Below are 12,126 nucleotides of genomic sequence, written 5' to 3' on the forward strand. Positions count from 1 at the left end.
AACAAATAAACCTAAAAAGGTGCTGCTTTTGCATAAAAATGAGCATATCGCCAGAGGACGTCATTAGCGGCAGCTTCGAAGGCCGCTCTCCAAAAAAAAAACCCATGAGGATGTGGATGTCTCACCGCACCACCATGGCCTCCAGCTTGTGGACCTCTGCTATACGAGGTTTTCAGGACACCATAACTTGTGGCAAGTTCATTCCAGAGAAACCAAAGACACGGTGTGATAGTGCAAAACAATCATTTGTTTTTTTTTTTTATTTGTTCACAGTTACACAAGCAAATAGTCAAACGTTTCTGGGCATCCTGATTCCCACGGCTGGAGTCCAACGTTATGAACGCGGCCTTTGTTCCCCCCAGCCCCCTCCCCAAACAATAGTTAAACTTCGTTGAGAAATGATCTACTTGCTGGACAGTAAAATAAAGGATTGCAAACAAATTAACAAAAAAATAGCAAAATGCAATTAAAGCGTCTTCCTCCGCAACCAGTCAGTTCATGTGCTAGGGAGTCACTTCATTTCGGGATGTCGGTTCTGCATCGATAGGCTGATAGAAATGGGTTATTCGGGTCTCATTTAATACTTCTCTATCAATTTCAGAAGCAACCGTCTAGGAGAAAGCCGGGAGGCGCAAATCAGCTTTTAGAATTCAGTACTCTAATTTCAAGTGAAATTCACAATATTATTTATTTATTTTATTTTTTTTAAGGATTTTAAACTATGATTGTTTCAAATAAATAAAAAAAAAAATGTAGGATTTCAACGATGTATAAATATGGATTGCGGGTGTATTAACTACAAAATGAAAGGCTTAAAGCAAAGGAAAATAAGTGAGAAAAAAAATTAAAAAATCCATATAAAGGTGGCTGGTCGGTTGAATTCATTATATTATCATATATCTCTTCTGTAAGACAAGATCATTTTTTATGATTTCATTAGTTTTGCCAAATTTCAGGCAATCTTTTGAAACAAGAGCATTTTAATGGCGACATCTGTAATTAAGTACAGAAGACTGGATAACGTTAGATTTTTTTTTTGCAGGACTTCTCAAAAATGGTGGCAAGTAACAAACTTTCACTTTTGAATAAGAATTTTCCACAAAAAAAAAAGTGCAGATTCAGATGAAGTGTTTAAGTATTTTTTTTTTCTATAAAAAAAAATAAGTGGCTGTGTAGTGTTTCCATGACAACACGGTCTTTTTAAGGTGCTATAGCAAAGTTTAGGAAAGGTCTCAAACCGATGCCTTTGCTTTGTCTGCAAAGGGGAAAACAAAATAAGAACGTGAAATGGGAGTAGTTAAGACCCTGAAGGCAATTGGTCCCTTATGTCATTTTGTCATCCAGCTAATAATGAGGTCACTTCTAATAAGCCATATATGCCGTACTAAGCTGTCATACTTCAGTGCGAGAGGAAGACAGGACGAGGCCGTAGAAATAAACCCTGCCAATCTAGGTGGAAATGGTGGTAGAGATCCAACCTTCTCGTTCCTCGGTCTCAAGAACAGCATAAAGAGCGAAAAACAAGGACTAATTACGCAAAAACAAGCAAAACTAAAGTCATTCTGCACCGGGTATCAGAGATTAGATGGGAATGTCCAGAAATTAGGGTTTTCTTGGGGGGGGGGGGGGCTAGCAAACCACGTCGGGTGTCATTGTTTGCCCTATTGTCAAATCTGAAAACTGATTGTGGATGGGAGTGTCGAAAATGAAAGCAAAAAAAGAGAGAGACCTGAAATCAAACTGAGATGATGGAAATTAAAGAGAGAAGGGTCGGAGGAAAACATCCATTTATAGGTCAGAGTCTAGCGATGCTACTTTCCAGTTCAGAAGGCCTGCTACCGATGCACCACAGAAGTAGCAAGAGAGTTTATCGACGGCTCAGACACCAAGTCCGTAAGCCAGGAGCCAGAAGGAAAGTAACACTGATTGCTTATCTCCTAACTGTGGCGGCGGGTCTATTCGTAGTCCATGATTTGGATATCAGTCACAGATGGCGCTTCCGCGTTGCTCGTGTCGGGGGAGATGTCCTCTGCGTTTGGATCCTGACACAACTCTGTCTTCAAGAAGTCAGAGAGGCTGCTGATGCCCTCCTCATCACAATGGCTCTCGCTCTTATTACGAAACAGCTCGCGGGTCCTGATGCCAAGGATGCTTTTGGCATTCGGGAACGAGCCGATAGTCACATGGCCGGCGGGAGGAAGCTCCAGCAATTCTCGGCGGTTAAGCAGTAAGCTCGCGCCTTTTTCCGGGGTGGAGGTGCTGCTGCCACCTCTGCTCACGACCATCCGGTGGGTGGGCGACCTATTGCCATTGCTACCACCATTCACCTCCTCTTGGATGCCAACCTCAGGGATGAGAACACTTGCACTGGTGGTATAGCACCTGAAAAAGGACATCCTTATTAAAAGTCAATATTAATATAAAGGGGGGGGAAAAAAAAAAAAAAAAAAAAAAAAAAAAAGACCTAAACATCGTATGTCTTAAGCTAATGAGATGCTCAATGTGAACCATCGACAAATTCTTCTCACCTTTCCTCTGCGGCTTCCGCGGTTTCCGCTTTCTCTTCTGGACGATTTTTCGTAAGACCTTCCTTCTCGAGCCTGCTGTACAGACTAAGGATTTCCCTTTCAAAGACCTGCGTTATTCTTTTCTGGGCGCTGTACCTGCTTTCTGCGGCCTGTAGCTGACCTCTGGACAGACGAAACATTGCAAGTTAGCAAACGCCTCCTTATTTCAAAGCATTGGCTGTTCGCTATAGTCATTTGGAGCAAGTATATTTAAGCTTGTCTGGCATGTTCTTTACTATGTAGGCTCTTTAGTAATTAGGGGACCATAGCAGCTTTCCCCTCTACAGGATAGAAAATTACTCATTACAATAAAGTCGGTATCCCGACTTCCTATAAAGAAGCGCATCCTCCTTACCTTCAATACTCTGCCGTTCTCATTCCCATCCTTTATTTCTTGTCCCACATCCCCCACTTACAGTACCTTCCCTTTATTATATGTCCTTTGGTGCAAACAACAAAATATACATACAAAATGATCCCACTGATGGGGCATCCATTTCTGCTTTCCTAAAGTTTGGAAGGAGGTCAGTTACCTGCTTTTTGCTTTGACGTCCTCCAAGAACTTCTTCTGCTCCAAGAACAGCAGTTCCTTCTTGGCCAGCTGAGCCTCGAGCTCCACTATGCGTTTCTGGGTGAACTCCAACCTTTGACTCTGCTGAGCAACCTGACTGCGTGCCTTCTCTAGCTCCTTCCGGAAGGAGGCCTGCAGCATATCCACCTCCTGGGAAAAAAATTAAACCGTCCCTTTATTCATATTAGAGAAAGGTGTGTACATTCCAAAAGTTGGGGATAAAGAATAAGCGAATGAATTACCAAATTTAGCATGGAACACGTTTCAATATCATTTTGGTAGCTGCTCTTGATACAGATGCATTCTTTTTGGTTTTTTTGCTGTTGCCACATACCACCCCCCCCAAACCTTTTTGTAGACTCACAACATCACTTATACCTTCGTTGAGTTGGTGTGTTTATGCTGAAGCTGTTCCACATATAATTCATTCACCTCGCCCAGGATCAACAGCTGCCTGTTTAAGAACTCCATCTGATGCTGGACAGACTCGCTGTTGGAGAGCTAGCAGAATAAAATAAAAGGGTTACACGGCAATGCTTTTATCATTCATGATGGTGACGGCAGGTTTCTGGTTGCTGTGGATGGGAAAGTGCGATATGCTTTATTAGCTTTTTTGGTATACAGTACGGTCGGAGTTGCAGAGCGATATTGTGAACCTATGGAAATCCCAGGGATCTTTAATTTGAGAAGCCACCACGGCGGGTGGATCGGGATCAAAAAACCTGCTCCAAGGTGGAAAACATGGAAACGGGGAAAGGGAGAAAGAAAGCGGCAGCAGGGAACGTACCTTCTGAGACACCTGGCTGAGCCGAAGTTCAGTATGGCACACCTTGTTGTTGGCTAATTTCAGCTCTGACCTCAGGTCTGCAATCATACTGCGGCAGTCCTCAAGCTTGGTCTGGGTGAAGATAACAGATAGTCATCTACACCACACTCCGCACACTTTGCGGTTAACACAAGCAAACCCGATGAAGCGACAATTAAGTTAACAATTTTTCTAGGTCATAGAAACTCGAGGGATATTTCCAGCAACTGCTCAAAAACCTAGATCCTAAATCTTTAGCAGATAGAGTCAGACAGATTTAACGAGACCATTTCAAAGCATCACGGGACATTCAGGGCTGTGCTCCCTGATCTGGTGTTCGAGGAGAGCCCCCCACCTGCAGCTCCTGGCTCTGGTTGTAGTACTCCTCGCGGTCGTCCTGGAGCTGCCGGATCTGGCTGTGGAGCTGTGTGATCACAGTGTCTCGCTCCTCCTGAAGTCTCTTGTACCGCGCCTGCTCCGCAAAGAGGCTCTGCTTAAACGAATTGATGTCCAATTCTTGCATCTTTAACTGGTTCCTCTGCAAAGAACGTTGAAGGTTTGTGAATCACTACAATGACCTTCAGAAAGGGAGAAGAAGGGAAACAAGGGGGGTACAAAACCTTACCATAGCAGCATTCTGTTCCTCCAGTGTTGTCACTTTAATGACCTTGCGCAGAAGACGGCGATTGCGCATTGCATGCTGCTGTCTTTTGAACCTCTCATACAAGAGTTGGTTATGGAGAAGCACCAGCTGGTTTCGAAGTGTCTGGATCTCATCTGACGGCGGGGAACCTGCCGTTAAAAATACACCAGGCCAAGATATTACACGTGATCAATTTCCCTTTAAGCCTGGACAACAACTGCACCGAGCGCTTTCTCCGAAAGAGGGGAGAAAAAAAAAAAAATTGCATTGTGTTTTTAGTTAGCCCTTTAATTTCAGGTAAACTGTATAAGCTGTTATTCAATCACACACAGGAGTGATGGGAGTGATAAAGGGCCATTGGAGCACAGGAGTGATAAAGGGCCATTGGAGCACAGGAGTGATGGGAGTGATAAAGGGCCATTGGAGCACAGGAGTGATGGGAGTGGTAAAGGGCCACTGGAGCACAGGAGTGATGGGAGTGGTAAAGGGCCACTGGAGCACAGGAGTGATGGGGGTGCTAAAGGGCCTCTGTACGCCTATGAAGAGATTCCATAAAAAAAATCAGCCGTTTCCAGCTACAATAGTCATTTACATTAACCCTTTCTGTGCTGGATTTTATCGAACAAAACTGGGTTTTATCTCAAAACAAGGACATTTGTAAGTGGCCCCAAACTTTTGCATGATCTAATCCAAGAACAGCTATTTAAAGGGGAACCACTAACAAAGTTGTAGTATCACATATAAGTTTTAGGAATATTTGATGCTCTGTTTCTACATTGGTTCTAGCGGCTAAGCACATACCTCCAAAATGCGTCCAGTCAGCTGATTTGGTGGGTAAAGGCAACCTGGAAAATAAATCACAAAAAGAGAAATGATCTCTAATCATAGAATGTTAAAGGGGGCACGCGCTTTCACTTATATTCAGGAGCCATATGCTTATCCCGTTTAAATTCCCTGACTGTATTAGCCTCTCCCACTTCTGCTGGGTACTTGTTCCGCTTATCTACCACACTCCAAGTAAAGTAAAAGTGACCAAAAGCAACAGTGGCAAGGTCGGCGTCAAGAGTGAAAGCCAAGTCAAGATGCTTCATTGACAGAACAGAAGGCATTGAATGGGATTACCCACAATGGCAAAGATCACTCACTTGTTCAGCTCTTTGGTATGGGCATCAGCTCCCAGCTGTATTAGCCGGTCAAGCACCTCTGCAGGGGACAATGAGCTTCTCTGTTCTTCTGCCTCTTCTGGGCTACATTTTACATTCTTGCTGAGTTCATCTGTCTTCTTACAAATGAACAGGTTGGCGGTTTTGGGCAAGGCCAGCTCAAACAGATGCTCGTAGGAGATTGAACTGAAGCACGCCTTACAGTGAGCCTGAGAATTGCAGGGGCTGGGAGTGAAGATGTTCCTGGAATTGGGCAAAGAGTTTGGGGCTTGTTGTTTCCCTGAGAGGCTACCATTCTCAATGCCGTTGGGTGGCTCGATGGGGGTGAACGCCTGCTTGGAGGGGTCTTGAGATCCGTTGTGGAACCTGTCTGTTGCGGACTGCTCTGAGTTGTGGGATACCCCACATGCCGCCATCTTTTTCTGAGAACCGTGGTGGCTGTCACATGGGGGACAAAACGGTGAATCGAAGCCTCCTCGTCGAATAGCTGGCTCGTGATCAATCGTGGTGAACTGAGATAGCTCCTGGGATATGGCAGCTGAGGGTGAAGAGGAGATATGGTGACAAGAGGGAAAATTTAAAAGAAACGCACCACAGACCTGTCTTATATGTACTCCTCATCGATGCATCTTGGACCTCAGAAACATTACTCAAAATCAAATACAGTTGATGATCAGGTGTTGGAAAACATGATTCCCTCCTGGTCATTACGGAAGTGGATCACCAAGATCTGTGAATCCATTTATGGACTCCACATAGATCATGAAGATTCAGACGATGTTGTGCAGGTCTAATAGAAGACGTTTAACCGTCCAGGAAAAAAAGGAAGGCACAGAAATCCGTATTGAAGAAAAATAGACTTCACCAATAGAAACAAACAATTATTAACTTGACAAGAAAGGGTTCAGTGGGCAAAACCAAAAAGGACTCTAAAGATGCCACCAAGCGATGCCCAACGTGTGAATAAAAGCCGAACGTTCTTTTTCAATCCTTACGAGAAATACTAATGTGACCCCCCATCCATCACCGCGAGCACAGGTGCTGCCAGCTCTACTGCTGGTTTTACCTTTTAAGATGAAAACCTTTCAACAACAAAAACCTACCATCACCGTTCATCTTCTGTCCTGAAACAGGAGATATTATTAGACCTCATGTTGGGTAAAAAAACCAAAAAACAACATTTATAAAAAGGTCCACTATCTATGGCAAGTTTCAGCAACAAGTGCCACAAACTTTGAGGACTACAATACAAATTGTGGAGGAAGCAGAGTAAAAGACCATCTATAGGACATCACATTGAAAGGCCATCAGAGGAAAGATTATTTTAGGACCATACAAGGTACACAAAGATTGATTTGTTGCCAGGGCAGGTATACAAGGAATATGGCCCATCTAACAAGAGGGACTCCCATTTATTTTTACTGACCAGAGACGCAAAAGCCAAATCGTACTAAAAAGCCCGGCTCTTTCAGTCTGCATGTCCAGAAGGACGTACCAGAGGACCCATCCAGAGGGCACGGTGGTTTTGGCCATAGTCAGCCAGGGTCTGGCTCTGCTTGTGCTGCGTTATGGCAGATTAATCAGATTCTCATTGCATCGTTACAGAAGATCTTTCTACATACAATACAGCATCAATGTGCGGGACCATATGCGTAACCCGTTTACATGAGCCCATCGTTAAAGAAAAACACTGGGATGATTATCAGCTGCAGTTTACAGCAGGTACAGGTGTAGTATATCATCAGCACAAGCTCTTAGGTTATAAAACGGGGGGAGAAAAAAATACTTGCTTTATTTTACCCATCACATTGGAAAATCAGCCATAAATAGTTGCTTCCAGGGACAACGAGCCACTCTTTAACCCCATCCCCAAACTGCGAAACATATATATTACATACACAGCGTATCTCACCTTCTTCTGTGTTGTTGTGGTCGGCAGCTAAAGAGCCTATGAGGTCTTGAAGCTCGCTGAGTGAAACCGTCTTGGGTGTTTCTTCTAGGGAAAAAAATACAAATTGTTTATTAATAATAATAATTAATAAATAAATAAAAAACACACACAATATTGCCAGCATAAAAATTGATGGGTTCCATCTACACACCTGCTAGCTGTCGCCTCAAACACCAAGGAAACCCCTTTAACTATAAATGCATCGTAGTATAAGGAATTGGTATGTTCAATATGTGAGAGAATATATTATCTCCACTTCAAGTACCCCCAAATCTCAGGATATTCACCGGCCTCCAGCGGCTAATAGAAAATCAGCAGGCGCAGTGTACGTATCACACAATGCTTTCTAATGGACCCCATTATCTCACCTGGATCCTTTCCTCTTTGGACTTGCAGCTGGTTTCCCACGGACCTCTTATGATCCAAAGGTTCTATCTGTAATGACAAAAAAAATAAAAAAAATAATAAAAGTCAACGTGCTAACAGGATAAAGAGGAACATCCATATGGACGCCACGTTGGCTTGCCTTTTTTGGAGGAGTTGCGGTAGATTGTATGTGCATAACATCATCATAGGTGCCAACTGGAGGAGGGGAGGTGGCTGGGGTTCCCAGAGGAGTGCCTTTTGCACCTAAGGAATAAAAATGAAGGGAAGAGGGCATTATAACGCAGGACGGACGTTTTCGAAACCATTTCGGGCAACTTGTTTTAACTCCAAAGCCTACCGGGTGTGCCGAGTGCTTTGCTGGGGGGTCGAAAGGGAGCCTGCGAACCGTCGGTGGAAGTAGCGACAGGAGAGTTGGGTGGGGTGGTCATTCCACATACACTGGAGGGGCTCCAGATAGAGTCCTAAGAACAGAGATGCAGAACACAAAAAGTAACTGTATGGCATGAAATTAAAGAAAACAGAACATATATAATTAGGAACTTTTTAGGCAAGTTAGTTTAAAATACAAAACGTGCGCTGTGCCAAGAATGAGGTTTTGGATGAGGACATCCTGACCGGCTGCTCGTGTAACATTGTAAGCTTCCTTTTACTGCAAACGCATCACAACTTTCACATTAGGTAAGCCGATATCATTCACAGCCAATGCGTTAGAGCGCTAAAATGTTAATACAAGAAAAAGGCAGGTTTTTTTTTTACATTCAATCAATACCAAGTTTTTTTTTGTGTGTGTGTTGTGGACAAAAGGCACAACACATAAATTGTAACCGCAACAGGACACTTCAGGCTCACGTTACCTAGTTCACTGGGAACGGTCCAAGGGAGCCACGATAAATTAGACATCCCTAGAGGAGACCGCATTATCCTCCTTTTCTTCAATAAGGATTTTGTGCCAATCTGTGCATTCATTAAAACATAAGGTTTACCTGCTGCGTCTCGGCTTGCAATCGGAGGGCGTGGGTGCCAATATGGTGAAGCCGCGAGCCCTGTGTACATAGGCTGGCAGACGCAAAGGGTGTTGAAGGGTTGCTTCCTAAATGGGAAGGAGGGTAGTTACATTAAATTTATTTATTTTTTAAAAAAAGGACAGATCCTCTAAATGTGGTTCGGTATGTAATCAGTCTGCTCCAAACGGACAGACTTGAACCCCCCCCCCCTCTCATTCTGGAAGCATAAAGCTTGGCATCCTATAAGATACAGTAAATCTGCGGTGGAGAAAAATAAAGTTACCCACCATAGTTGTTACCAACTTCGGTGTAGGGGCTGGACGCAGAATCCTGCCGTCTCTTCCAGATGCGGGTGGAATGCGGGGAGTACCCTTCCTCGTAAGACGCCTCGCACGGGTCCAGTGAGATCTTGGCACATTCGACAACGATGTCATGGGTTTCTAGCCTCTTCCATCTGGACACAAAAACAACAAAACACGAAGGAGCCAGCCTTTAGATCAAAGGAATATCCAGAGAAATGAAAACCCCTCAACTACAACCCACTGAATGCACCCATTATATCCTTAGCCGTTTATAAGAAACATGAACCACGCTAAGAAATGGGGGGGGGGGGGGGGGAGAATACCCGAATGTAGGGAAAAAGCCCCACTATTCCAAGAGATGGTTTGATGATGGAATCTCTGCGTATTCCAAGCTTTCGCCATGACATCATACCTGCCGGGATCGAGCTCATGGTCTTTGGAGCCAGTGACCAGTTCCGGGTGTATCCGTACATGCTCCATCATTGGCTGAAAAGAACACGCATGTATTATATACACAGCTGAATTCTTCATGTATGTTACAGGCCAAACCCAACTCGGCTTCTTCCAAAAAGGCACTTTATCCGATATACAGAGCTAGTTTGATCCTTGACTACAGTTTGAGCTGAAATCTCAGTGGAAGACATCATTTAGGGCCACAAACCATCCCCGGCTTCACTTGGAGCGCCCTGCTTTAACACAGTAGGGTTATTTATTTTATTAACTGCGTGATGAACCGGTCACATTACTCAAAATCCCAGTCGTACCTTGACTATTTCTTCGAAAGTCTCCAAGTTTTCCTTCATGCTGTAATGGGAGCGCAGGAAGGACACAAAGTTGCACGGATACATCCCATAAAGCCGGTGGAAAAGAGCGTACACGCTGGCGTGGAGATGGACCAGGCAAATCTCTGCCGCGTGGCCTGAAAAAGCGAGAGTCCGTGTTTTATGGGGAGCGAGAGAATTCACGGAGCGGAACTCATCATCCATATGGTTAACGGGAGATAGATTTACTTTAAAACGGGCAAAATCCTGCATCGTGAGCTTGTGTGTGCCAGCAACACTTTTGCTTTGGAGGGCTTGTTTGATGTCTATTTCACGTCCACTTACCGGGGTTCTTCAGGCACCAGGCCGAAAGACGTCCGTATATGTCAAAGAACTCATGGAGATACTGTTTCCCGGATTGTGGAATCATTGGCAGCACCGTTATTAGAACTAGGACGCCCGTGGTGAGAATCACGATATCCGTGTCCACCTGCAAACCGGTACAAGACATTAGTAAAATAAAACTTGTAAAACAACCCCCCCAAAACAATGGAAATTGGAGTGATTTCTGTTTAAAGGGGAACTTCAGCCGTCCTACGCATTTAATGCATATAGGATATGCTTCAATTAACTTTATTCCAGTGCAAATGCATGCGGGGGGGGGGGGGGGGATTCAGAATCCCCTCTATATGTTTGCAGTTTCCAAGCGGCCAGCTCCTTGGCTTGCAGGTAATACATTAGTCCAACGAGATATCCAGGGGGGTCGAGCCCCCCATTGTGCAGAAAGAACTTCCGTTTGCGTGAGTGACCGTCTGATTGCGGCAATAGGTTGCCCTTAAACCCATTAAAAACAATGCATTGTGATCATGAAGGGGTTAAACACGTGCTTTTTTTTTTTTTTTGATGGCTGTATAAATACATTTAGAAAAATGAGCTGTACCTTCAGACACTTTATCAAGGACTGCAGGACGGTTGCTTGGGACAATTTGTGCTTCCAGGATGGCTGACGGCGAATCACGTGACCAAGCAGCGCCAAGGTGGGCAAACGAGTAGCAGCTTTGCCCAAATACTCGTTTATTTTGTCCAAAAGGTGCTGTAGTGGGTGAAATAAATAAGAAATAGTAGTTTGGGTTAAATATATTTAGGAAGTTTGATAACTCCGTTAACAGCTCTAGCATAAATTAGTTACTTGCTCCCTTTTAAATATAATTAACATCACTAACATATTTCCCCATAACATAATGTTTTCAGGCAGCTGCATATCAGCCATTTGTATGAGTCCTCGTTCTGTTATCTGAGCCCCGATCTACTAAACACCTGACTCCTTATCACACTGCCTGTGGAAAAACAATAGAATGACTCAGTCCTAATCACAAAGTTGAGGACTGTGACTAATGCAAGTCTATGGAGGGACAGACTTCATTAGCATTGCCATAAAGCATCCGCTCAGTGTGGTGTTTGAGCTGGGAGAGTCCCCCAAAGCATCACACGCGACGCCAAGGTACGCGATCGTATCCAGGACGGTAACTAGGTGTTAAAACACACTTTTTCGCAGGGCTTCCCCTTTAGGTTTCTGTGAGTTGATGGCATTGAGCAGGCACATTTACCTTGTCATGAGGTTCTGGAACCATGGATAGGATTAACATTGCTTGCTCTGAGTTGGTTTCCAGATAATGTTCCACTAGGTTATTTACCAACACGGGGGAACGATCTGTTAGAGAGAGAGAAGCCATGATTTAGGGTTAGGGAATCAGTCCGCTCGAGGAATGGCTTTACGCTAAATGTTGTGTTTATCATCTTGCCGGGGGGGGGGGGGGGGGGCGTCACACACCTGATTTGAGGTGGTCTCTTATAAGCCTATGGATGTCGTCCAGTTGCTGCAGGTCTGGAGATTCCAGCAGATGGAGATGGTCCAATACATTGGTTTGTTGAGCCATCCTGCTCTACGGTATACGTGCTGGTGACTGAAAAT

At 44.3% G+C, this 12,126-nt stretch overlaps 1 protein-coding gene across 1 annotated transcript; it reads right to left on the reverse strand.

Annotated features, from left to right (window-relative positions):
- Positions 1–1,955: 1,955 nt before the first annotated feature.
- On the reverse strand, positions 1,956–12,091 carry LOC149281795 (hamartin-like). The gene is made up of 20 exons (XM_089498964.1): positions 11,986–12,091; positions 11,762–11,865; positions 11,095–11,247; positions 10,500–10,644; positions 10,158–10,312; positions 9,806–9,879; positions 9,391–9,545; positions 9,071–9,177; positions 8,425–8,548; positions 7,662–7,745; positions 6,853–6,873; positions 5,732–6,287; positions 5,388–5,431; positions 4,569–4,735; positions 4,299–4,481; positions 3,926–4,036; positions 3,517–3,639; positions 3,101–3,288; positions 2,529–2,690; positions 1,956–2,382 (listed from the first exon to the last, which is right to left on the reverse strand). Exons 1-20 carry the CDS (start codon positions 12,089–12,091, stop codon positions 1,956–1,958), a joined length of 3,189 nt encoding a protein of 1,062 aa, XP_089355090.1.
- Positions 12,092–12,126: the final 35 nt, after the last annotated feature.

The sequence above is a fragment of the Sceloporus occidentalis genome, unplaced genomic scaffold (genome assembly GCF_023333645.1).
Source record: "Sceloporus occidentalis isolate IW3139 unplaced genomic scaffold, rSceOcc1.0.p SCAF_127, whole genome shotgun sequence".
In the NCBI taxonomy this organism is placed as follows: Eukaryota; Metazoa; Chordata; class Lepidosauria; order Squamata; family Phrynosomatidae; genus Sceloporus; species Sceloporus occidentalis.

Coding starts and splice junctions, on each gene's coding strand:
- LOC149281795 (XM_089498964.1), bottom strand. CDS start 12,091: ATGGCTCAACAAACCAATGTATTGGACCATCTCCATCTGCTGGAATCT. Junction 11,866..11,985: donor AAGAGACCACCTCAAATCAG/GTGTGTGACGCC, acceptor TCTCTCTAACAG/ATCGTTCCCCCGTGTTGGTA. Junction 3,640..3,925: donor TCAGCCAGGTGTCTCAGAAG/GTACGTTCCCTG, acceptor TTATTCTGCTAG/CTCTCCAACAGCGAGTCTGT.